This window comes from Tachypleus tridentatus, chromosome 12, assembly GCF_004210375.1.
Source record: "Tachypleus tridentatus isolate NWPU-2018 chromosome 12, ASM421037v1, whole genome shotgun sequence".
Lineage (NCBI taxonomy): Eukaryota > Metazoa > Arthropoda > Merostomata > Xiphosura > Limulidae > Tachypleus > Tachypleus tridentatus.
In genome coordinates, this window is record NC_134836.1 from 121,006,263 (window position 1) to 121,033,732 (window position 27,470).

A 27,470-nucleotide genomic window follows, 5' to 3' on the forward strand; every position below is an offset into this window, starting at 1 on the left:
AATTAAAGTCCTAGAGTTAGGTTATGGATTGTAACTTTTATTTTAGTTGAATATTCAAATATCTTATCTCTGATTAATTTTAAACTCGTGCTAATTGATAACATGTGGTATTTCCGGTTATATAACAGTACACAATGTGTTTTATATTATATTATACAAGTTTTGTTTGTTTACAGTATTAGGAAATATCCAGTTTTTAATTCTCGGTTTTTTAAAAAAATTAAAGTATTATAATCCAGCATGGACAACAGTGGTCTGACATGTACATGATACATAATCCAGCATGGACAACAGTGGTCTGACATGTACATGATACATAATCCAGCATGGACAACAGTGGTCTGACATGTACGTGACACATAATCCAGCATGGACAGCAGTGGTCTGACATGTACGTGACACATAATTCAGCATGGACAGCAGTGGTCTGACATGTACGTGACACATAATTCAGCATGTACAGCAGTGGTCTGACATGTGCGTGATACATAATCCAGCATGGACAGCAGTGGTCTGACATGTGCGTGATACATAATCCAGCATGAACAGCAGTGGTCTGACATGTGCGTGATACATAATCCAGCATGGACAGCAGTGGTCTGACATGTGCATGATACATAATCCAGCATGGACAGCAGTGGTCTGACATGTGCATGATACATAATCCAGCATGGACAGCAGTGGTCTGACATGTGCATGATACATAATCCAGCATGGACAGCAGTGGTCTGACATGTGCATGATACATAATCCAGCATGGACAGCAGTGGTCTGGCATGCACGTGACACATAATCCAGCATGGACAGCAGTGGTCTGGCATGCACGTGACACATAATCCAGCATGGACAGCAGTGGTCTGGCATGCACGAGACACATAATCCAGCATGGACAGCAGTGGTCTGGCATGCACGTGACACATAATTAAGCATGGACAGCAGTGGTCTGACATGCACGTGACACATAATTCAGCATGGACAGCAGTGGTCTGACATGCACGTGATACATAATTCAGCATGGACAGCAGTGGTCTGACATGCACGTGATACATAATTCAGCATGGACAGCAGTGGTCTGACATGCACGTGATACATAATCAGTAGTTTGACATACACATGATACATGATCCAGCATGGACAGCAGTGGTCTGACAGTGTACAATGTATCGTAGTTAAAAAGGATAATACTAAATATATTGGATTATAACTTCCTCATGCATGCTTTTGGTTACATTTATTCTACTGAGTTTAGATTCGCCCAGCTAGGAGTCACGTGCGTGCTGTAGTTTCTCTTCTTAATTTTACCTACCACAGTCTACAAGTTACCCAAGGTTAATGATCTCAAGTAGCATGGGCCACGATTGACTGGTACTGAGATTCTTTCTCTTGGCTAGGGCCTTGTCCTTCTCCCCCCCCCCAGTCCTGATTAGTACCAGAAACTGGGTCAGTCAGTACGTTCTGCCAACTTGTAACAACTTGTCATACTTTCTATTAAAACACGCAGGCAGAAAACTAGTTTCTAACACCCGTATAACTGTTTCTACTAGTTACTAGAGGTCCAGTATGGCCAGATGGTTAAGGCACTCGACTCGTAATTTGATGGTCGCGGGTTCGAATCCCCGTCACACCAAACATGCTCACCCTTTCAGCCGTGAGGACGTTATAATGTGACGGTCAATCCCACTCGTCTTTGGTAAAAGAGTAGCCTTTTTCTAAAAGATAGAAAGGATGCTAAAGCCAGGACTTGAACTCAAAATCTGTTAAATGTAGTAGTTCTGCCTGTTGTGTGTCCATGTAACTAATTCGCAAGGTGTGGACGGATCTTTACCAAAATAGGTACAAGAGTACATGAGGAGATACATTCACATTTTTAGATTTGCGTTTTGTCCTTTTACGAACTTTATACACACACACACACACACACACACACACACACACACACACACACACCCTAATTTAGCAGTGTAAGACTAGAGGGAAGGCAGCTAGTCATCACCACCCACCGCCAACTCTTGGGCTACTCTTTAACCAACGAATAGTGGGATTGACCGCCACATTATAACGCTCCCACGGCTGAAAGGGCGAGCAAGTTTGGTACGACCGGGATTCGAACCCGCGACCCTCGGATTACGAGTCGAACGCCTCAACACACTTGGCCATGCCGGGCCAATTTGGCCAGTATCCTTGGTTTGTCTGGTTCTCAGGTTACCTCAATACAACATTTAAAAATAAATTCACTTTTGTTTTGCATAATTTTGAATTTGGTCCTGGGATATTCCTTAATCAATAACTAAAGGAATTTGCCTTAACATTATAATGCCTTCACACTGAAAGGGTGAACATGCTCGTAGATAGAATTCGAACCCACAGCCTTTGGTTTGCGAGTTCAGCGCCCTAAACACCAGGTCATGCCAGACCAATAATTGTACGTTTAATGCTATGGTACATCTATTCAGTTCGTTATAATGGAATCGTACGTTTAATGTTATGGTACATCTATTCAGTTCGTTATAATGGAATCGTACGTTTAATGTTATGGTACATCTATTCAGTTCGTTATAATGGAATCGTACGTTTAATGTTATGGTACATCTATTCAGTTCGTTATAATGGAATCGTACGTTTAATGTTATGGTACATCTATTCAGTTCGTTATAATGGAATCGTACGTTTAATGCTATGGTACATCTATTCAGTTCGTTATAATGGAATCGTACGTTTAATGCTATGGTACATCTATTCAGTTCGTTATAATGGAATCGTACGTTTAATGTTATGGTACATCTATTCAGTTCGTTATAATGGAATCGTACGTTTAATGTTATGGTACATCTATTCAGTTCGTTATAATGGAATCGTACGTTTAATGTTATGGTACATCTATTCAGTTCGTTATAATGGAATCGTACGTTTAATGTTATGGTACATCTATTCAGTTCGTTATAATGGAATCGTACGTTTAATGTTATGGTACATCTATTCAGTTCGTTATAATGGAATCGTACGTTTAATGTTATGGTACATCTATTCAGTTCGTTATAATGGAATCGTACGTTTAATGCTATGGTACATCTATTCAGTTCGTTATACTGGAATCGTACGTTTAATGCTATGGTACATCTATTCAGTTCGTTATAATGGAATCGTACGTTTAATGTTATGGTACATCTATTCAGTTCGTTATACTGGAATCGTACGTTTAATGTTATGGTACATCTATTCAGTTCGTTATAATGGAATCGTACGTTTAATGTTATGGTACATCTATTCAGTTCGTTATAATGGAATCGTACGTTTAATGCTATGGTACATCTATTCAGTTCGTTATAATGGAATCGTACGTTTAATGCTATGGTACATCTATTCAGTTCGTTATAATGGAATCGTACGTTTAATGTTATGGTACATCTATTCAGTTCGTTATAATGGAATCGTACGTTTAATGTTATGGTACATCTATTCAGTTCGTTATAATGGAATCGTACGTTTAATGCTATGGTACATCTACTCAGTTCGTTATAATGGAATCGTACGTTTAATGCTATGGTACATCTACTCAGTTCGTTATAATGGAATCGTACGTTTAATGCTATGGTACATCTATTCAGTTCGTTATAATGGAATCGTACGTTTAATGTTATGGTACATCTATTCAGTTCGTTATAATGGAATCGTACGTTTAATGTTATGGTACATCTATTCAGTTCGTTATAATGGAATCGTACGTTTAATGCTATGGTACATCTATTCAGTTCGTTATACTGGAATCGTACGTTTAATGCTATGGTACATCTATTCAGTTCGTTATAATGGAATCGTACGTTTAATGCTATGGTACATCTATTCAGTTCGTTATAATGGAATCGTACGTTTAATGTTATGGTACATCTATTCAGTTCGTTATAATGGAATCGTACGTTTAATGTTATGGTACATCTATTCAGTTCGTTATACTGGAATCGTACGTTTAATGCTATGGTACATCTATTCAGTTCGTTATACTGGAATCGTACGTTTAATGCTATGGTACATCTATTCAGTTCGTTATACTGGAATCGTACGTTTAATGCTATGGTACATCTATTCAGTTCGTTATAATGGAATCGTACGTTTAATGTTATGGTACATCTATTCAGTTCGTTATAATGGAATCGTACGTTTAATGCTATGGTACATCTATTCAGTTCGTTATAATGGAATCGTACGTTTAATGCTATGGTACATCTATTCAGTTCGTTATAATGGAATCGTACGTTTAATGCTATGGTACATCTATTCAGTTCGTTATAATGGAATCGTACGTTTAATGTTATGGTACATCTATTCAGTTCGTTATAATGGAATCGTACGTTTAATGCTATGGTACATCTATTCAGTTCGTTATACTGGAATCGTACGTTTAATGTTATGGTACATCTATTCAGTTCGTTATAATGGAATCGTACGTTTAATGCTATGGTACATCTATTCAGTTCGTTATAATGGAATCGTACGTTTAATGCTATGGTACATCTATTCAGTTCGTTATAATGTAATCGAACGTTTAATGTTATGGTACATCTATTCAGTTCGTTATAATGGAATCGAACGTTTAATGCTATGGTACATCTATTCAGTTCGTTATAATGGAATCGTCCGTTTAATGTTATGGTACATCTATTCAGTTCGTTATAATGGAATCGTACGTTTAATGCTATGGTACATCTATTCAGTTCGTTATAATGGAATCGTACGTTTAATGTTATGGTACATCTATTCAGTTCGTTATAATGGAATCGTACGTTTAATGCTATGGTACATCTATTCAGTTCGTTATAATGGAATCGTACGTTTAATGTTATGGTACATCTATTCAGTTCGTTATAATGTAATCGAACGTTTAATGTTATGGTACATCTATTCAGTTCGTTATAATGGAATCGTACGTTTAATGCTATGGTACATCTATTCAGTTCGTTATAATGGAATCGTCCGTTTAATGTTATGGTACATCTATTCAGTTCGTTATAATGGAATCGTTCGTTTAATGCTATGGTACATCTATTCAGTTCGTTATAATGGAATCGTACGTTTAATGTTATGGTACATCTATTCAGTTCGTTATAATGGAATCGTACGTTTAATGCTATGGTACATCTATTCAGTTCGTTATAATGGAATCGTACGTTTAATGTTATGGTACATCTATTCAGTTCGTTATACTGGAATCGTACGTTTAATGCTATGGTACATCTATTCAGTTCGTTATAATGGAATCGTACGTTTAATGCTATGGTACATCTATTCAGTTCGTTATACTGGAATCGTACGTTTAATGCTATGGTACATCTATTCAGTTCGTTATAATGGAATCGTACGTTTAATGTTATGGTACATCTATTCAGTTCGTTATACTGGAATTGTCCGTTTAATGTTATGGTACATCTATTCAGTTCGTTATAATGGAATCGTACGTTTAATGCTATGGTACATCTATTCAGTTCGTTATAATGGAATCGAACGTTTAATGCTATGGTACATCTATTCAGTTCGTTATAATGGAATCGTACGTTTAATGTTATGGTACATCTATTCAGTTCGTTATAATGGAATCGTACGTTTAATGTTATGGTACATCTATTCAGTTCGTTATAATGGAATCGTACGTTTAATGCTATGGTACATCTATTCAGTTCGTTATAATGGAATCGTACGTTTAATGCTATGGTACATCTATTCAGTTCGTTATAATGGAATCGTACGTTTAATGTTATGGTACATCTATTCAGTTCGTTATACTGGAATCGTACGTTTAATGCTATGGTACATCTATTCAGTTCGTTATAATGGAATCGTACGTTTAATGTTATGGTACATCTATTCAGTTCGTTATACTGGAATCGTACGTTTAATGCTATGGTACATCTATTCAGTTCGTTATACTGGAATCGTACGTTTAATGCTATGGTACATCTATTCAGTTCGTTATACTGGAATCGTACGTTTAATGTTATGGTACATCTATTCAGTTCGTTATACTGGAATCGTACGTTTAATGCTATGGTACATCTATTCAGTTCGTTATACTGGAATCGTACGTTTAATGTTATGGTACATCTATTCAGTTCGTTATACTGGAATCGTACGTTTAATGCTATGGTACATCTATTCAGTTCGTTATACTGGAATCGTACGTTTAATGTTATGGTACATCTATTCAGTTCGTTATACTGGAATCGTACGTTTAATGCTATGGTACATCTATTCAGTTCGTTATAATGGAATCGTACGTTTAATGTTATGGTACATCTATTCAGTTCGTTATACTGGAATCGTACGTTTAATGTTATGGTACATCTATTCAGTTCGTTATAATGGAATCGTACGTTTAATGTTATGGTACATCTATTCAGTTCGTTATACTGGAATCGTGCGTTTAATGTTATGGTACATCTATTCAGTTCGTTATAATGGAATTGTACGTTTAATGTTATGGTACATCTATTCAGTTCGTTATACTGGAATCGAACAAAAACCATCATTTATTTTTTCCAAATTTTGCTCGTTTTACCAGAATATTGAAAGTAAATGTCGTAGAAGTTGTCAATAACTACCGACTACTGTACAGTCTACTTCTATAAGTTATTAATAAATACCGTCTACTGTACAGACTACTTACAGAAGTTGTTAATGAATACCGTCTACTGTACAGACTACTTACAGAAGTTGTTAATGAATACCGTCTCTACTGTACAGACTACTTACAGAAGTTGTTAATGAATACCGTCTACTGTACAGACTACTTACAGAAGTTGTTAATAAATACCGTCTCTACTGTACAGACTACTTACAGAAGTTGTTAATAAATACCGTCTCTACTGTACAGACTACTTACAGAAGTTGTTAATAAATACCGTCTCTACTGTACAGACTACTTACAGAAGTTGTTAATAAATACCGTCTACTGCACAGACTACTTACAGAAGTTGTTAATAAATACCGTCTCTACTGTACAGACTACTTACAGAAGTTGTTAATAAATACCGTCTCTACTGTACAGACTACTTACAGAAGTTGTTAATAAATACCGTCTCTACTGTACAGACTACTTACAGAAGTTGTTAATAAATACCGTCTACTGCACAGACTACTTACAGAAGTTGTTAATAAATACCGTCTCTACTGTACAGACTACTTACAGAAGTTGTTAATAAATACCGTCTCTACTGTACAGACTACTTACAGAAGTTGTTAATAAATGCCGTTTACTGCACAGACTACTTGTAGACGTTGTGAATAAATGCCGTCTACTGCAGTCTACTTGTAGACGTTGTGAATAAATGCCGTCTACTGCACAGTCTACTTGTAGACGTTGTGAATAAATGCCGTCTACTGCACAGTCTATTCGTAGACGTTGTGAATAAATGCCGTCTACTGCACAGTCTATTCGTAGACGTTGTGAATAAATGCCGTCTACTGCACAGTCTATTCGTAGACGTTGTGAATAAATGCCGTCTACTGCACAGTCTATTCGTAGACGTTGTGAATAAATGCCGTCTACTGCACAGTCTACTTGTAGACGTTGTTAATAAATACCGTCTACTACACAGACTACTTGTTAAACATCATGTTCTTTTTTCACATACTTTACTAAAAATTGATTTTAATTTTATTTTTAATTTAAAGTGAGAAATAGGTTTATTACTTACATTTATTTATAACGTTTCTATCTGCACCGTATCTTATCAGTGATTTGGTATTAGGCATGGATTATCCTTGTACCGATTAGTGCTCTAGTTAGGGTTATCTCTGCTCTACTTAGAGCTACAATTAAGATTATCTCTGCTCTAGTTAGAGCAATAATTAGGATCACCTCTGTGCTACTTAGAGCTATAATTTGGATAATCTTTGTAGTACTTAGCGCTAGAATTGAATGTTTAATTGCTACTTGTATTCCAGATGTATTTGATGTTACTTTTTATTTTAATATAAAGATTGTTTTCAACTGAATCATTATCAATAGTTTATTAATTACAGGTGTTGTCGCCATTCTAGCTGGAACCACTGTTGTCATTGTAGATACTCTTTTTCCCAACAAGTTTTCTACCATTTTGGAGGTCGACTATGATACTCCGTATCGTTACTTTGTAGGTCAAGACAGCCACTCTGTCATCAAAACTGACTTGGTGATCCAACCAACAACTTTCTCACCAGATGCCGCTATACCAGGACCAAGCCAGGATAGGATTGATAATACAATTTACGAGAACGATGACGGTGACGTCAGCACGATTTTCAACGGCAAGCGAGCAGTGAGCCTCCACTCTTTTGGCAAATTTACCCAAAAAGAAGCCGCGAAGAAGGAACTAATGCCTCCTTTTAATCGGTAGGTGGCCTTGTCTTTGTTTGCTGTTAACACAAAGAGCCATCTGTTCTGTGCCCATCCCGAGTATCAAAATCCGATTTTTAAGGCTATGCATATTCAGACTTATCGCTGAGGGTTTTATTGCCAAACATCACTATGCTGTGAAACAATCACTAGGAAACTGGAGAGATTTAGTAAAATAATCTAGGAGAGTGACTCGTTTTTCACTTGAAAGATATAACTAAAAGACTTCACAGTAAATTATCAATTCGAAATAACTTAGAAAAACATATGGATTTATTTTCCACTAACTTTTATCTGGAATGAATTTTTTCTAAGATGGAATATCTTATACCCTTGCAAAATAATTTCTATAACGACTTAGACTTTACTTTCTCTCTAGAGCTCTTAGTATTTAGTTGTGTGTTTTTCTTTTAGCGGAGCCACATGTGGCTACCTGCTGTGTACATCAAAGGGAATCGAACCCCCAATTTTAGCGTTGTAAATCAGAAGACTTAACGCCGTTCCTCTGGTGGATGACAGTTAGTAACTACTACTTTATGTTGTGGAAGTTTACTGTTATAAACCTCTTCCGCGTGTTGGGGAGATCTAAAACTTTAAACCTATTTTGTATGTTGGGAGCATTTACTGTTGTCAGGTTTTATTTCTTTCTTTCCTTCTAGACACTTCTACCAGTTGTGGAAGTTTTGTCTCTCAGAGGTCTGTTACTATGTACTTAGTTAATTATTAATGAGGTTCACCATTACGTGAACATTTTTCTGTTAGTGTAGATTCTCCGACATACCGAGGAGTATTGCTTGTCATCGCTTTGGAGAAATGAACACTAATATTCAAGCAGCGGCCATGTGGTGACGTCCCCTGTTGTACAGATAAAATAATTACAAGAGGAAAGACCATGTTACAGGAATCTAAAAAATCAGAAGTTTTAGGAAGATCTTTCTCCGTGATGGTTTACTAACTCTTCTAGTATACCACGCTCGTGCATGCAAATCGATATTTAGTATTAATCGATCAAATAGTCTCAAGGAGCCACCTGGTGACAAAATGTTACCTTCGATTGTGAATATGTGAACATCTAAATGTGCAAACTATTTTAACGTGTTTGTGTGGCGCATGAATGTTAGCATTTTCTAGGAAGCAACGTGTATGTTAATTTTAAAATGAACTGAAGTTTTGTTATTGTTATTGTAGAAAATTCTCAGAAAACTCGTGGTAAATAATGTAAAACATCAGTGAAAGTGCATGTATGAAAATTACTGGAAATAAAAAAATTAACGTATTATTATTCAGAATATAATTAACAATATTCTTAGACGTAATAATAAAATAAACCACAACAATGATATAGATAAATATTATTTTTATGTTCTACGAGCTAGTCCAGTACGTTATTGTTTAATAGCTCACATGGAGATGAAATTGCATCCTTTATGACGAGAAAACCCACTTGTAGAGAAAATTGTTGTTCGCTTCTCTACTAGTGCTTTCTCTACCCATACCAGCCGTTTTTAAATATATAAATTACATTCCTATTTGCAAAGGGTTCATTTCAAGTAGCAACTGTCATTGTATTTTAACACGTTAAGACCAATGTATAAAGCAAATCACAGGGGCATTTATTCTAGGATGTGCTAAGCCTAATAATTCTCCATACCATGATGTGTTGGAATAATTTATATTTTTTCTTGCCTTTTTATCGCTATATATGTTGATAACTGCAAACAATTTTGCAAAAAAATGCAGTATCGCGAGCAGAATTCTCAAATTACTGAAGTATATGTAGACTTCGTATTTGTTACTCTCAAGTAGGCTTAATTTGTTACCCTAAAGTAGGCTTAACCTTTATACAAACGCAGACGACTTTTAAAATGGCTAAAGTAATAGCGTTAAGCTATTTTGAAAGTTTTGTAATTTATCAACTTATTATTTGATTAATGGATATCGCAAAAACACTAAGAGGTTATGTGATTGCCAAATGTGGTTATAATTAAAAACTTTAATGCTAATTTACATATAAATGACCAATAAAAAGGCTTGTTTGATTACCACTAGCTGTTCTCCATTGTCCTACTTTCTACACAACGGTAGAAGTTAATACATTTGATAAAGAAGGAAGTGCCAACGAATAATTTAATTCTCTAGTCGTTTGGAACAATATGTTCAGATATTATATACATAATACATAAATATTTTACAAGAAGTAACTGGAAACACCTGTATAGTACATTAGAGCGTTACCCAGATTAACAGGAAACACCTTATCGTACATTAGAGCGTTATCCGGATTAACAGGAAACACCTTATCGTACATTAGAGCGTTACCAGGATTAACAGGAAACACCTTATCGTACATTAGAGCGTTACCCGGATTAACAGGAAACACCTTATCGTACATTAGAGCGTTACCCGGATTAACAGGAAACACCTTATCGTACATTAGAGCGTTACCCGGATTAACAGGAAACACCTTATCGTACATTAGAGCGTTACCAGGATTAACAGGAAACACCTTATCGTACATTAGAGCGTTATCCGGATTAACAGGAAACACCTTATCCTACATTAGAGCGTTATCCGGATTAACAGGAAACACCTTATCGTACATTAGAGCGTTATCCGGATTAACAGGAAACACCTTATCGTACATTAGAGCGTTATCCGGATTAACAGGAAACACCTTATCCTACATTAGAGCGTTATCCGGATTAACAGGAAACACCTTATCGTACATTAGAGCGTTACCAGGATTAACAGGAAACACCTTATCGTACATTAGAGCGTTACCAGGATTAACAGGAAACACCTTATCGTACATTAGAGCGTTATCCGGATTAACAGGAAACACCTTATCGTACATTAGAGCGTTACCAGGATTAACAGGAAACACCTTATCGTACATTAGAGCGTTACCAGGATTAACAGGAAACACCTTATCGTACATTAGAGCGTTACATAGATTAACAGGACTAATATCTGTAGAGAAAGTAAGACGTCACAAGGGGTATGAATCGGTTTTATTATAATGAGATTTAGAAATACAAAACGGAGACACAACCTACCCTTCATATGTTGAAACTGAGCTATATACGTCACAGAGAATAAATTTATTTGCTCAAAGTTGTAAGGTCACTATGGATGATGTAACGTAAGTCACTGATCACCAGATGACTCTATAGAAATTCGTCACGGTCTGATGAAAACTCTTAAAACTTCCACTTTCAATTCTTGTCCAACCTACTATAACTGGTGGGATTTCCCACTCAGTTCAATAGCTTGAAATATTTTTATCTCCGGGTTCGTAACACTGTTTGTTCTGAACCTCTTTTTACATCGGGGGGATGGGGGAGAGAGTTGAGACCGCCAGAAGAGAAAGCAGTTTCGGAAAGTTACGTTAATAATAAAGACAACTACAATAAACTAATTCATTAGAAAGTGTAACTCAATTCATTTTCATTGCGCCGTACTTGTCTTAGATTTGATAGCCTGGTGGATAGGGCTTTCGCCTCACAATATGGGAGTCACAGGTTCAAATCCCTGTCTTACCAAATATGCTCGTCCTTTCAGCTCTGGATGCGATATAAATGTTACGACCAATCACACTATTACCGGTGAAACAGTAGCCTAAGAGTTAGGAGGAGGGGTTGTTGTTAACTTTCTGCCCTCTCTAATCTGTCACTGTTAAATTAGGATGGCCCGGCATGGCTAAGCGCGTAAGGCGTGCGACTCGTAATCCGAGGGTCGCGGGTTCGCGCCCGCGTCGCGCTAAAACATGCTCGCCCTCCCAGCCGTGGGGGTGTATAATGTGACGGTCAATCCCACTATTCGTTGGTAAAAGAGTAGCCCAAGAGTTGGCGGTGGGTGGTGATGACTAGCTGCCTTCCCTCTAGTCTTACACTACTAAATTAGGGACGGCTAGCACAGATAGCCCTCGAGTAGCTATGTGCGAAATTCCAAAACAAAAGTTAAATTAGGGATGGTTTACGCAGATTGCGCAGCTGTGAGCAAAATCCGAAAGTTTGTTTTTGTTTGTTTTTGGAATTTCGCACAAAGCTACTCGAGGGCTATCTGTGCTAGCCGTCCCTAATTTAGTAGTGTAAGACTAGAGGGAAGGCAGCTAGTCATCACCACCCACCCCAACTCTTGGGCTACTCTTTTACCAACGAATAGTGGGATTGTCCGTCACTTTATAACGCCCCCACGGCTGGGAGGGCGAGCATGTTTAGCGCGATGCGGGCGCGAACCGGCGACCCTCGGATTACGAGTCGCACGCCTTACGCGCTTGGCCATGCCAGGCCTTTCTAATAGTTAATAAAACATCGGATACGATGTGTAAGGCGTAAACTAGGGGGAGTATCATTAACATACCTACTGTACTTTGTTGTTGTTGTTTTGAATTAAGCACAAAACTACACAATGGGCTATCTGTGCTCTGCCCACCACGGGTATCGAAACCCGGGTTTTAGCGTGTAAGTCCGCAGACATACCGCTGAGCCACTGGGGGGCTAAATCCGAAAGAAATGAAACCGAATGAAGGTCCATGAAGGAGTGTTTTCAGTCTCTCTCCGCTTATCTTCTGTGGTTAATGTTGCTCCAGGACCTCAAAAGATCCTCTGCAACTCTGACCAGTGCGTCTCATTTAAATTTTTCTCCTGAAATAACATCAGATTAAACTACACTCATTTCTTTACGCCTTTTCTTTGCCACTGCTAAGATTTAGTTAAGCTTGCAAACGTGTAACAGTCCGATTTCTACAGGAACCAATACAGAGCGTTAGATACAAAGTTACATTACAACGGATTTGAATTTTATGCAAAGCTATACGAGGACTATATGCACTAGCCATCTCTAATTTAGCAATGTAAGAGTGGAGTAAAGGCAGCTAGTTATCAACACTCACCGCCAACTCTTGGGCTACTCTTTTATCAACGAATAGTGTGAATGATCGTAACATTGTAACACCCCATGGCTCAAAGGAGGAACACGTTTGGTGTGACGGGAATTCGAACCCGCGACCCTACGAGTCGAACGCCCTAACCACCTGACCATTCCGGGCCTTTGTATTTATGACAGAGATACTGAAACTATTTACTGCAGTCTGTAATTTTCAGCTGCTGGCCAGAGTAGAAAAAGTTGGTCAGCGGTAGGCTACCTTGTATCCTAAGTGGATTGACTGTCACTTTTATGACACAACTAGAGCTTAAGGAACGAGTAATATTTTGTGGTTTCGCACAGACTTGAATTCGGCTCGCTACCTCTGAAATCCACAGTCTGCTGCAAGATCAACCAAACCGCATATTTAAACAATTCTGGGGCCTCACCACGTCGTTACAGTCCACGTCCAGTCATGCTCTTTCTGATGGTGTCGTATTTTAACATAGCAAAAAATTCCATTGTAAAACCATCAAATCCAAAACATGCCACTCTTCTACTCCAGGGGGGGGGGTCAGAAAACACGCAAGTATCACCAAACTACACACACACACACACAGTTTTGCCGGATAATGGTCTTGGTTTAGATACACAAATCAATATAAATATATTGATTTATAATTTATATCTCGAACTTTCGATTGATATCAGCGTTGAAACGGAGTCACAAAGACATATTGTCATATCGTGACTAGTTTACCTATAGACATTTAACTAGGCTAACATTTCCACATATGATTAATTCAGCTATAGATGTATATTGGAATAACAAAGACAGTAACACTTTCACACGTGACTAATTTAGCTACAAATATCTAATTGGCTGAAAGCGGTCAGTGACATTATATTAAACAAATGGGAACATTCAAACGTGCTCGCTGACCCATGACCTGAGTGCTGGCCAGTGTTAGAAGTATTCAGTATAATTTACTTCATTACTTGTTCACGTAATCTGTTTCATACCATTCTAATTTCGTGAATTATGTGTGATATGGTTTTAGTTTTGTTTTCAGGTCCACTAGATAAGGGGTAAACTGGTTTTCTAACAAAAAACTTGTACCTCTCATCTGTAGTTTAAATTAGTAACCTCGCAACGAATCCGTTTTCCTTTCTTCGTATAACAAAAAGTATTTTCGTTTTGAAAACGAGTTGAATTTTTTGTTACATTTAAATTACAGAATCTACCCGTTGCTGAAAAATAATGATAAAAATACTATAGCGACATCTACAATACTCTATGCATGAACCCATTCATCAACATATTACTCGGTAGCTGGTGGCACCAGCGTGTTTCGGGTATATTTGTCACTTAATCAAAATAAATAAGTTTGTTTGAAAGTCCACTGAACCGTCCTTTCTTCACGTATTTCCAAATCAAAGAAGGAAACAGAAAGAAGCCATTTTCGACACGTGACTCACATGTTTTATTTTCACTAGAAGGTCATTCATTTCGTTAGACTACAGTCCACTCCGCCTACAGTGACTCTACGTTATCTGCCGGGTTAAACAACATTAAAAATCGTGTTTCAGTAGCCGCGGTGGACAGAGGACAGATGTCAATACTCAGTGATGTCGAGAAAACCCACTTGTAGATACCGATAGTTCCGGCTACTGACGCAGATCCACGTCATCCCTTCGAGTCTCGGTTTTGTGTATTGCTAAGAGCTAAGCTACACAATCTGTACAAATACAAACACAAAACCAAAGAAGCCTGGCTTATACAAGAACTTAAACCAATATAAAGGAACACCTTTATACTTATATTAATTAATAGCCCAACATCTAACTACAACGCCCCCTACAATCTCGTACCTGTTCACTCTCTTGTCCCTAAGACACGTGCCCACCAAGGGTCAGTTTTAAACTCTCTTTGTTAACCTGAAGATGACCGAAGGAGGTCGAAACGTTGTTCTGTACTTTGTTTTAATTAAAGTTTTAATACCCATGCTAGCCATCTTGAGAATACACTTTTACTTCAAGTGGGTTCATTGGAGTGGAGAGAATCATTGCTGGCAATAATTGATTTATTTGGTATTAAGCGCTAGACTACGTGATGGGCTGACTTCGCTGTGCTCACCAAAGATATTATCAAACCTGATTATCGTTATAAGCCCACAGAATTGCCGCTGAGCCACCAGGGGCTTGCCGATAGAAGATAGAGTTTGGTTTGGTTTTAAATTTCTCACAAAGCTACTTAAGGATTATCTGTGCTAGCCGTCCCTAATTTAGCAGTGTAAGACTAGAGGGAAGACAGCTAGTCATCACCACCAACTCTTGGGCTACTCTTTTACCAACGAATAGAAAGATTAACCGTCACATTATAACGCCCCCACGGCTGAAAGGGCGAGCATGTTTCACGCGACGGGGATGCGAACCCGCGACCCTCAGATTATGAGTCGAACGTTTTAACCCACCTGGCCATGCCGGGCCAAAAGTAACAGATAGGGGGCGCCCAGGATTGAACAAGGGACCTCTCGATCTGCAGTCGAATGCTCTACCATTGAGCTACACCCCCTCTAGAGGACGGGAGAAAACTGAAACGTCTGTCAAAATGATAATTAGAAAATCAAACGACTGATTTAAGACACGAACAACCAAAACAACACAGGCCCAAATAACTTTATGGCTGGATTCTTTCAACGCGCTAAATACAAATAAAAACAGCAATGAACATCGTATGACTGGAAGCGAAAATTATTAAAAACACCTTCGTAATTTTTAAAACACGTGAAATCATTAAAATTTTAAGTTTCATAAATGTATAATATTTTCGAATTGTTCTTGCCCATAGAAATTTCACCTTCCATTAAAAGTAAAGATACGATATAAGTACGTCACAAGCTATATCATGGCCAAGCGTGTTAAGGCGTGCGACTCGTAATCTGAAGGTCGCGGGTTCGCATTCCAGTCGCGCCAAACATGCTCGCCCTTTCAGCCCTGGGAGCGTTATAATGTGACGGTCAATCCCACTATTCGTTGGTAAATGAGTAGTCAAGAGTTGGCGGTGGATGGTAATGACTAGCTGCCTTCCCTCTAGTCTTATACTGCTAAATTAGGGACGGCTAGCACAGATAGCCCTCGAGTAGCTTTGTGCGAATTTCTAAAACAAACAAACAAACAAACACAAGCTATATTAGAACAATACTCCATATTAGATCGATACTTCACGTTTCACATGAAACGTTGTTCAAACATTTTGTTGCCCAAATAAAACACAGCTCAGACCCGTTCATTATCTCAACCAATACAAAATGGAATTTCAACTTTAGCTTCGCTATCTGATCATATATAAAACATAACTCGAACGTTTTCATTATCTTATCATATATAAAAGAAAAAAAAAAAAAAACTCTTTCCATAAGACCCCCGCTGGTACAGCGTTAAGTCTTCGGATTTACAACGCTAAATTTAGGGGTTCAATTCCCCCTCGGTGGACTCAGCAGATAGCCCGATGTGGCTTTGATATAAGAAAACACACATATACGTTCCTTAAGAACAATACGAAAGGACTTACAATAAGTGTTTTTCTGAGGCAAGGAGTGTTCCTGGACCGCATGCTACTGGTCAGTTAGAGAGATAAGTTAGCATGTACTTACGATAATATACATCTGTATTCTACGGTACTTGTTATGGGTATCTATAGATTTTTGTGATCATGATCAAAATTTAGGAACAATTTCATGATCCCTAGCGGTGGAAAAGTCCCACCCTCCTACCACTAGCGCCATCTCTGTGTACCCCCAAGAATCACTCCTTTATCTTCCACCTCTTCCAAGCTCTATATAGAATAAAAGTTAACATATTTAACTAAGAAAAAAACCCAGATAACATATCATATACAACACCCCTTCTTCTGGTCATAATTAAATAAATACCTACTTTCCTTCATCTTACACCTAATCAAATAACACCTTACTTACTTACTACTTACTTCATCTTGACCCAAATAAGATAACACCTTATTTACTTTCTTTCATCTTGCCCCAAATAAAATAACACCTTACTTACTTCTCCTCATCTTACCCTAAATAAAATAACACCTTACATACCTTCTTTCATCTTGCCCCAAATAAAATAACACCTTATTTACTTCTCCTCATCTTACCCTAAATAAAATAACACCTTACATACCTTCTTTCATCTTGCCCCAAATAAAATAACACCTTACTTACTTCTCCTCATCTTACCCTAAATAAAATAACACCTTACATACCTTCTTTCATCTTGCCCCAAATAAAATAACACCTTACTTACTTCTCCTCATCTTACCTCAACTTAGCCCGACATGGTCAGGTGGTTAAGGAACTCGACTCGTACTCTGAGGGTCACGGGCTCGAATTCACGTCACATCAAACATGCTTGCCTTTTCATCCATGAGGGCATTATAAAGTGACGGTCAATCCCACTATTCGTTGGTAAAAGAGTAGCCCAAGAGTTAGCGGTTGGTGGTGATTACTAGCTGCCTTCTCTCTAGTCTTACACTGCTAAATTAGGGACGGCTAGCGCAGATAGCCCTTGTGTAGCTTTGCGCAAAATTAAACAGAAACCAAAACCAACACCCCCAACTAAAATAACACCTCATTTATTTTCCTTGAACTTAACCCAAATAAAACGACTATTTATTCTTCATGTTACAACATATATAAGAACATTGTAGACCCATCATCTTCATTTTTTCGCGTGGACAAGAATATTGACGATTCTCTCATTCGTTCTTCTCGTGAATAAAACTTATTTAAACTTTGCAAAAAATATATTCTATTACTAATCTTCCATTTTATACAGAAATCTAAATACAACAAAACATTGCCCCTCAAACTGGTGACACAGTAACCTACAATACTAAATCATATCATCTAGGTGTTTCCAGTTATATATAATATAAATAGTCGTAAAAATTTCAGTGACACAGTTGGTCTAAGCGCAATGTTTCTACCTGTCGCTCTTTCTTAACATGGACGTTAAAAATCGCGAATTGTTTTTCTTAATATAAATCTTAATTTTCACAGGTATATTTATGGTAAAATACAATATTACTATTTTGATAAACAAAACAAAATTTAGGGAGATTAAATCTGCATTACTGTTTGTTTGTCCGAATTAGAAGCGTTTAACCTAATTGGCCCCTTAAGCGCACGTGAGCTAAACAGCTAGGTCAGAGACCCCTACGATTAAAGTATAGCTGTCCATAATATCGAATTACTGACGAGAAAGAAGCCAACCAGCCAATCAACAGCATGTGCCACCACACTGGCTTTCAACCAAATAAAATAATTGACTGCAACTTTTATAACGCACCCACAGCTGAACGTACGGAGAAAGTTCAGTGAAACTTATTTAGTGAAATTGAAATAATAGAAATGAAGGGAGTCCATAAAGTCCTTTTAATATCTTCGGTTCTATATAAGATATATAGAATATATAAGATGTACACAATCTGTAAAATCGGATAAACAGGGGCTTTATTCAAGAGTTAGCATATTTAATTGTAAGAATGTTAACTTTCAACACATCCACCATTCTTCCAACAACACTTGAAACATGCACATTTGCTTAAATAATTTTGTGAACAGGAACACCTTCTTCCGTCTTACCGATTTTTGTGGACGATTCTGTTCTACAGACAACAGTAGTACCGATTTTTGTGGACGATTCTGTTCTACAGACAACAGTAGTACCGATTTTTGTGGACGATTCTGTTCTACAGACAACAGTAGTACCGATTTTTGTGGACGATTCTGTTCTACAGACAACAGTAGTACCGATTTTTGTGGACGATTCTGTTCTACAGACAACAGTAGTACCGATTTTTGTGGACGATTCTGTTCTACAGACAACAGTAGTACCGATTTTGTGGACGATTCTGTTCTACAGACAACAGTAGTACCGATTTTGTGGACGATTCTGTTCTACAGACAACAGTAGTACCGATTTTTGTGGACGATTCTGTTCTACAGACAACAGTAGTACCGATTTTGTGGACGATTCTGTTCTACAGACAACAGTAGTACCGATTTTTGTGGACGATTCTGTTCTACAGACAACAGTAGTACCGATTTTTGTGGACGATTCTGTTCTACAGACAACAGTAGTACCGATTTTTGTGGACGATTCTGTTCTACAGACAACAGTAGTACCGATTTTTGTGGACGATTCTGTTCTACAGACAACAGTAGTACCGATTTTTGTGGACGATTCTGTTCTACAGACAACAGTAGTACCGATTTTTGTGGACGATTCTGTTCTACAGACAACAGTAGTACCGATTTTGTGGACGATTCTGTTCTACAGACAACAGTAGTACCGATTTTTGTGGACGATTCTGTTCTACAGACAACAGTAGTACCGATTTTTGTGGACGATTCTGTTCTACAGACAACAGTAGTACCGATTTTTGTGGACGATTCTGTTCTACAGACAACAGTAGTACCGATTTTGTGGACGATTCTGTTCTACAGACAACAGTCTCGTCTTTTACCCTAGGGCTTCCAGTTCGTGGATTATCGTTAATGGAACCAGTCTCCTTAAATTTTTTTCATCCAGTTCTGAATTGTATTTTTGTGGGGAGCTTCCTTATTCTAATGAGATCTGAATCATCTTCTGACGACTGACACAGACTTCAGATCAGCCATAGAACACGATTGATCTTTTCTTTAATCGGTACAATAAAGGGTTTATTATCTGGAAAATAAAAGAAAGAAATGAGAACAAATTGATAATTATGGACACACTGTATATTATCAAAGTATTTACATGAGTGTATGTACACTGCTGGCCAAAATCTTAAGGCCAATGAACACAAAGAAAAAATGTGCATTTTGCGTTGTTAGACTCAACCACTTATTTCATTCAATAGAGCTTAGAAAGATGACAATAAGAAAAGAGAAAATAAAAATAAAAGTTTTTAGCATTTAATAGAGAAAATGTGAACAATATGAAATTAGCCTAAATACCAGCTGTTGAAAAGATTAAGACCATACCAAAAAGAAGTCCTAAACAGGGTAGGAAATGTCCAACAAGAGGTCTCAGTAGCGAGTTGCATATCCGTCATTGCGAATAACTGCAAACATTCGCTTTGGCATGGTGGATATATGCGTTTGCATAAGGCTGGCTGGAATGTTATTCCAAGTGGAGAAGATGGTTTCACGAAGATCATGCACTGTTTGGAATTTACGTCCATTTCTATGGATTTCCCTTACCATCCACCCCAAACATTTACAATGGAGTTCAGTTCGGGCGAACACGCTGGATGGTCCAAAATAATTACGTTATTCGCCATGAAAACGTCCTGCAGGCATTGTGGATTGCAGCGTCCGTAAGTGCCTTAATCTGGTTCGACGATCGGCTGGTGTTTTGCCGGACAATCCGTCGAATCCTCCTGCTCAACGCCGGCGAAATTTTCTTGGGCCTATCACTTAAAATTCTCGTTCCGTATCCCACAGGGTATTTTAATAAATTTGCAACAGTTTTACTAAGCCTAATCTCACCAGCGATGGCACGTTGAGAGAGATCTTGCTTTTACAGCTCGACAATTCTGCCACGTTCAAACTCTGTCAACTTTTTAACCTTTGCCATGTTTTAACACAATGTAACACAGGAGATGTCAGCGGGATATGTTGAACATAAATGACCAAATTTCGTCACGTGTTTACCGATTAACGCTTCGTTTCAGTATGGTCTTAAACTTTTCACCAACTAGTATTTAGGCTAATTTCATTGTGTTCACATTTTCCCTATTAAATGCTAAAAGTTTTTTTTTATTTTTCCTTTTCTTATTTTCATTTTTCGAAGCTCTACTCAAATAAGTGGTTGAGTCTAACAACGCAAAATACATATTTTTTCCTTGTGTTCATTGGCCTTAAGATTTTGGCCAGCAGTGTGTGTGTGTGTATTTTCTTATAACATAGCCACATTGGGTCATATGCTGTGTCTACCAAAGAGAATAGAACCCCTGATTTTAACGTTGTAAATCCGAAAACTTATTCGCTGTATCCTTTGTAAGAGAAAATATTTAAAGATTATATTTCCAGTTAAAATAGGAGTTGTATGTGTCGTTTAGTTTGAATTCCCTGCAAAGCTACATAAAGATCACCAGAGCTAACTATCTTTAAGTTAGCAACAATAGACTAGACGAAAGGCAGCTGGTCAACACTACTCACCGCCAGGTGGTTAGGGCGCTCAACTCGTAATCCAAGTGTCGCGGGCTCGAATTCCTCTCATAACAAATATGCTCGCCCTTTCAGATCTGCGAGCGTTATAATGTGGTGGTCAATTCGTTGGTAAAAGAGTAGCCCAAGAGTTCGTGGTGGGTGGTGATGACTAGCTGCCTTCCCTCTAGTCTTACACTGCTAAATTAGGGATGGTTAGAGCAAATAGCCCTCGTGTAGCTTTGCGCGAAATTCGAAACAAAATAAACCAATCCTTAGCTTCTTCCCGTTAATAAAAAGTGAGAAGGCGTGTCCTCCAGTGAGCCCCCACCGAGCCAATTGATAAATTGACAAATGTTGCAAAGACAGTGACTTGTCAAACATGAAAAAAATGCGAAGGTAATAAAATGAAATAAATTAGATTCTTAGAGAATTGTTCAGAGACTTTAGATTTTTTCTCTCTCTAAAAGTATAGTTTAATAAATTGTTCTTATTGCTTGTTTTTGGACGTCAATAAAAGCCATGACGCAAAACGTATATTCAGGAATTTCAAATAAGCGTCTCGAGACTTCTTGAGCTCTTTGTTAATTTTCTTTTGTTGCACAGCGAGGAAAAATAGTAAACGTTTTTTATTTATATTTTCTGTGCCCACACGAACATTCAGCGTGGTGTCAAACACGTAGTCTGTCACTGAATGACATGGAATAGTCATGACATTAAGAATTACGTCATTTAGGAAATTCCTAAACATCTTTATACAAAAAAACAAAAGCTTGAGCACCTCTATAACAGGAAAGCTAACAATGGAATACGTGATGTCCAACAAGCTATATTAAATAACTATAACTATAATAACTATAAATAACTATAACTATATTAAATAACACAGAAAATCAGGTGTTCGTAGTTTACGCTCGAACAAACTGTGTACTTTACAGAAACGTGCGTTTCGTTCTTTAATTGCACGTTCTGTCGTTTTGGTAACTAATAGTTCATTTGGTAATAATTCATCATCAACATTTACAGTGCAACTTGATTGTTTTCATCCATTTTGATCCAAGTAATGTTAACACTGTCAACAGCCCACGAAAGTTTTCAGGGTTGTATACACTAGTAGTATGCCCTAAATACCTAGTGTCACAGTCAGCTTGTCGTTAAGTGTCAAATTTCGTTTGTTAGGTTAATTGTTCTGTAGCAAAGCCACATTGGACTATCAGCTTTGTCCACAGTGAGAAATCGAATCCTTGATGTTAATGTTGCAAATCATCAGACATGCTGCTGTCCCACCAGGGTACCATAAAACTGTGTTTGCCAAAGGATGTGTCGTGGCATGCTGTGTTGCACGTGTGACACTCAAAATTAAAGGTTTAAAGGTCAACAGTTACAATAAAATATGAGCAACCGTTTTACTGTGATGACCAATAAAACTCCAATAAGAAACCGTTTTATTTACTGCTGATTGTTTATTGGGTATTTGTGTTTGTGATTTTGAACTTAGTTTGCTGTGAGAGACATAGTTGGTGGTGTGTCGAATTATTTTTAGTGAATCCAAAAGTGACCAGAAAAGAGGAAAAGAAGTAATATGGTAATTGGAATAAAAACCAACTATGAATTTATGAGATAAAAAATATAATAAATATCCTAAAAAATTAACCAGCGAGAACCAGTTTCAAACAAATATATTTTATTCCTTGCCACAAGAAGTCTCGTAATCGTATCCACAAAATGAACCATTATGTGTGTGTATGCGATCACCCATCACCAAGAGTCGGCTGGTTAGATTCCCTTTGTTGTTGTTATGTGTCAACTGGAATTTAGTGTGCATGGACTTCTCTGTTTTAGGATTTTTTGGCCGAGACGAGAAATAAATTCCTCGAAATAGGACACTTTTCCTATTTTCATAAGCGTTTGGCTTTTAATTTAAAGTACTTTATCAGCTAAATAAGTTAATTATTCTCCACAAGGGAAAATGTGAAATTGGCATATAATGAGAACTTTGTAGATTTAATAACAAAAAATGGAAACATTACCAAATATTATTCTTTAAATAGTTGTTTAATCTTTGACCCGTTTTCTCAGCTAGTAGATATAATGAACCAGTTTCATAATATCCTAGTATATTTGACATTATAATTTTTTGTTTTCTCAGACAGTACCTAATAACAACAGTCTCAGTAGCAATGGCAAGAGCTGGTGATAGTTCTGACATAACAATAATCTAAGTAGAAGTAGTGAGAACTGGTGATAGTTATGATCAAAGTAACTTTGTAAATGCTCCCTCCTTTGTGATTTAGCGATCAGTTTAATGGTTTATATATATGCAAAATTACCGTATTGCGATTGATACCCGGTCGGGCAGCGCTATTAGCCCATTGTGTAGCTTTTCACTTAAAAACAAACAAATTAGCCTTATTAAAAAAATCTTAGAACGTTTTTCTTTTATAGTGTGATTTTTACTTTAATTTTATAAAAGGTGATGTGACCTGCGCGACATCTAGTAGCGTTATATCTAATTACAATGATTAAAACGTAATATTTTGTTCGTTTTGCTTTAAGAAAAAGTCCTGAAATGCACGTTTTAAAAATATTATTGTAAAACTACTGAAACACTTGGATTAGTTTCGAAACTTTCTAGATTTATTGCGATAAATATCAAGAAAAAGAGTCGATGAACATGTGTAAGTAGTAAGTATCATTTTATATTATACAATTATTTTAAGCAAAGTTATACCATTCACATTATGTATTTAATTATAACCAATTTTATCTCCTACAAGTGGCACAGTGGTATATGTTACCATACTTACACCGCTACTCACGGTAGGTAGAGAACAGATTGCCCATTGCGTAGATTCTAAATAAACATAAAGCAATTAAACTCTAGTATACTCTAGCTACAGTGAGCTACATGTTTTTAATGTTGTAATTTATGTGTTAACTAGAGGGCACATTATTGGAAAATTATAGTTTGACGTCAAGTTTTGTTCAGTACTTTCGAACATAAGTACCCTCTATAGCGCCACAAATCTACAACTTTCTTTAAATTTAATAGCAGAATATTGCCATAAGAAAATATACGAAATAAAAATTAATTCCAAAGATTCAAATAATCGTAGTTTCAAAATTAAAGAAACTCCTAAAAAAACAATCCAGAACTAAATCTTCATGGATTATCCATCCAGACTGCTACATCAGCAAAGTTTCTTTCTGTGATGGTTGAAATAAAATATGGATACGAGTGAAGCAAGTTAGAAGTATGTCTTGGACATAATACAGACACGACACCCAACAACATATTTAAAATATGTAAAAAAGAACATAATACCACTGATCGAATACGCCTGTCCGGTATAGAGAAATATAGCATCTCATAAAATAACAACTGAATTGATTAAATTACAAAACGCAATACTTACAAGTGTATATAAAGTTACACAGACAACAAACTATTTCTACATACCTACGTAAACATCCAACCACTCTACGACAGTCTTCTAAACAGATCATTCACTTACTTCAAGAAAAACCTACATAAAAATGAATTATTACACACACTAAATCGCTATATCACACTTGATAGAAATTAGGCTTAGTACTTCTCATCCATAAATATGTACTACAGGTTTAGTAATATGCCACCTGTCGCTAGAACTACATAACATATCATTATAGTGTGTTATAGAGGTATTTATATAAATACATGTAATATAGGCTACACTATGAAAAGATGTTGGAACATACGGAACTATAAATAGCGATGTGTGTATTATTGTGAATGATAAACGTAGTGCATAAACGGACATGACCCTTAATTTACATATTCACTTTTGTGAAATCAACACCTTCTCTTGTGTGACGTTCAACTGCGAAACCTAAACATCAGTGACGGAAGGAAAAAGAGATCCAAATTTTCGCTGACCCTCTCAGATCCATATGGATCTAAGTCCTGATGCAGAATACCAATGAGTTTCGAATTAGGCCAATAACTCGAGCAATTTCGAATAGTTGACTTACCTTCTTCAGGAAAATAAAGAAAAAAGTAGCCTGGGCCTAGTTTGAAAACATTACAATTTTTGTAGGTGATCCTGTGTGCTAACTTCTTAACCAGAAGTGAATTTTGAATATAGATTATAAATATAAGGTCTATGAAGTACTGAGTTAATTTAGTTGAAACTTGAATGAGATTTACTGTGTTATTTTCTATCAGTAAGTGGTTTGATCATATGCTAATCGTAGTTTAACGTTACGTCTAGTAGTAGTAGTGCTGTTGTTGGAGATGTAAACGTCATTTGTAGGCCTAAAACATTTACAACATTTTGTGAAAATGTTGAATTTCATGCTTATAGAAACGTAAAGTTAGTTGAAATACAGTAAAGCTGGTTCAGATAAAAGACGGTCATAGCACTGTTTTATTCATGTAAGTGGAATTATTATATGATAGCTTAGTCCTACTACTATTCCCAGTACCGTAGAAGTTTGTTTGTTTGTTTTGAATTTCGTGCAAAGCTACACGAGGGCTATCTGCGCTAGCCATACCTAATTAAGCAGAGTAAGACTAGAGGAAAGGTAGCTTGTCATCACCACCCACCGCCAACTCTTGGGCTCCTATTTTACTAACGAATAGTGGGATTGACTGTAACATTAAAGCCCCCACGGCTGAAAGGACGAGCATGTTTGGTGGAACCGTAGAGGGGTAAAACGTCATTTGTAAACGTAGGTCTAAATATTTTGCGACAGTTTAAAAGTGATTTCGGCTTGCAGAAACTTTTAAATGAGAAATAACAAGTTTCATTAAATAGATTAGATGCGGAATTATGTTTACCGGATAATTCGAAAGAACTCACAGAGAAAGAATAACGTTCCAGTAATACGCACTATAATAGAATAGGTATTCCTTTGTTTGATAATAGAAATGTGATAAGCATGTGGTATGGATTTAATTTTTTACAACTCAAAAAATGATTTAGTCAGATCTATTCAAAAGTGTGTACTATCAACACTTATATAATCTTAAAATCAAATAAATAATAAAATACAATGTTTCATTATACACAAAATATTTACTGAAGTCATCAACAGCTTGTTTCCACCTCATATATTTCGATGTGTCTACATTACCTTTAAACTTCAATAAAGTAGTAACTCACAAAAACCAAAGTTTCAGTATTTATACATTTATTGCAAGTCGTGAGATGCCACGTTCAAAATTGTTTATTAATTGGTCAACATTTACAGAATATTTCGCCATATATGAAACATAAACTAAACGGACTGTCATATCTGTTTAGTTCTATTTCTTTTCGATATGCAATTATTTCTAACAATTCACGAGTATGTTGCGAGGATAAGCTAAAATTAGGTTTATCTCATAAAATGTCTGTTGCGTTGTTTGTAAGTATTCTACTCTAATTTGTATTTTCTATTTTATTATTCTCGTTTATCATTTCGTAATCTGTATCTTACGTTCCTTTTGTTTCGCTCTGTTTACTACCGCATTCAATTTTTTGTTTTATAACTCTGAGTTTTAACTCTTATTTTATCTTTACTATTCTACAACATGTGTTTAACCTTACTGATGGATTTGAAGATAGCGTAAAATTTTTTGTTGCTTTTGAAATACATTAAACAACTAACTTGACAATCCTGAAATATATTCTAAACTTAAAATATCTTTTGAGGTTTAAAATTAATATTTTAAACTGACATTCTATCATTACTAAATTTTTTAAAGACTCCATCACCAATATTCGATTTAAATATTCTTTCAACAGCGTATGTGTTAATTATTTATTTTATTCAGGTATATTCAGTTGTTTGTTTGTTTTTTATTTAAAACCAGTATAGATGGCTATACTTAGACGTTTTATACACGTAAACAGGAACAGGATGTGTGAGTAATGGCTTACGCTGATTTTTTTGTTAAGCCTATTACGTACGGCATAGTATAAGTTCGTGACATATCTTTTCTTATTGTTTACTGGTTGAATCAACTGTGTATTGTTCAAATGAAGTTTGTCCGTTGATAACAGAAG

The 27,470-nt window shown here is 36.7% G+C and overlaps 1 protein-coding gene and 1 non-coding gene across 4 annotated transcripts in view; one reads left to right on the forward strand and one right to left on the reverse strand.

Annotated features, from left to right (window-relative positions):
- LOC143234536 (dual oxidase maturation factor 2-like) overlaps positions 1–10,413 on the forward strand; it is a 30,953-nt gene extending 20,540 nt beyond the window's left edge. The window contains exons 7-8 of one of the 3 annotated variants that reach the window (XM_076471966.1): positions 8,128–8,362; positions 9,133–10,413. In XM_076471966.1, coding sequence (XP_076328081.1) covers positions 8,128–8,362; positions 9,133–9,214 — 317 coding nt within the window. In that variant the 3' untranslated portion in view covers positions 9,215–10,413. Of the gene's footprint in view, positions 1–8,013; positions 8,363–9,127 lie in introns of all 3 variants that reach the window. The other 2 variants (XM_076471965.1, XM_076471964.1) reach the window with 2 other exon arrangements.
- A 5,321-nt stretch (positions 10,414–15,734) lies between these two features.
- TRNAC-GCA (transfer RNA cysteine (anticodon GCA)) lies at positions 15,735–15,806 on the reverse strand. The gene has a single exon. It is a non-coding gene; the product is annotated as a tRNA-Cys (tRNA).
- Between the last annotated feature and the right edge of the window lie 11,664 nt (positions 15,807–27,470).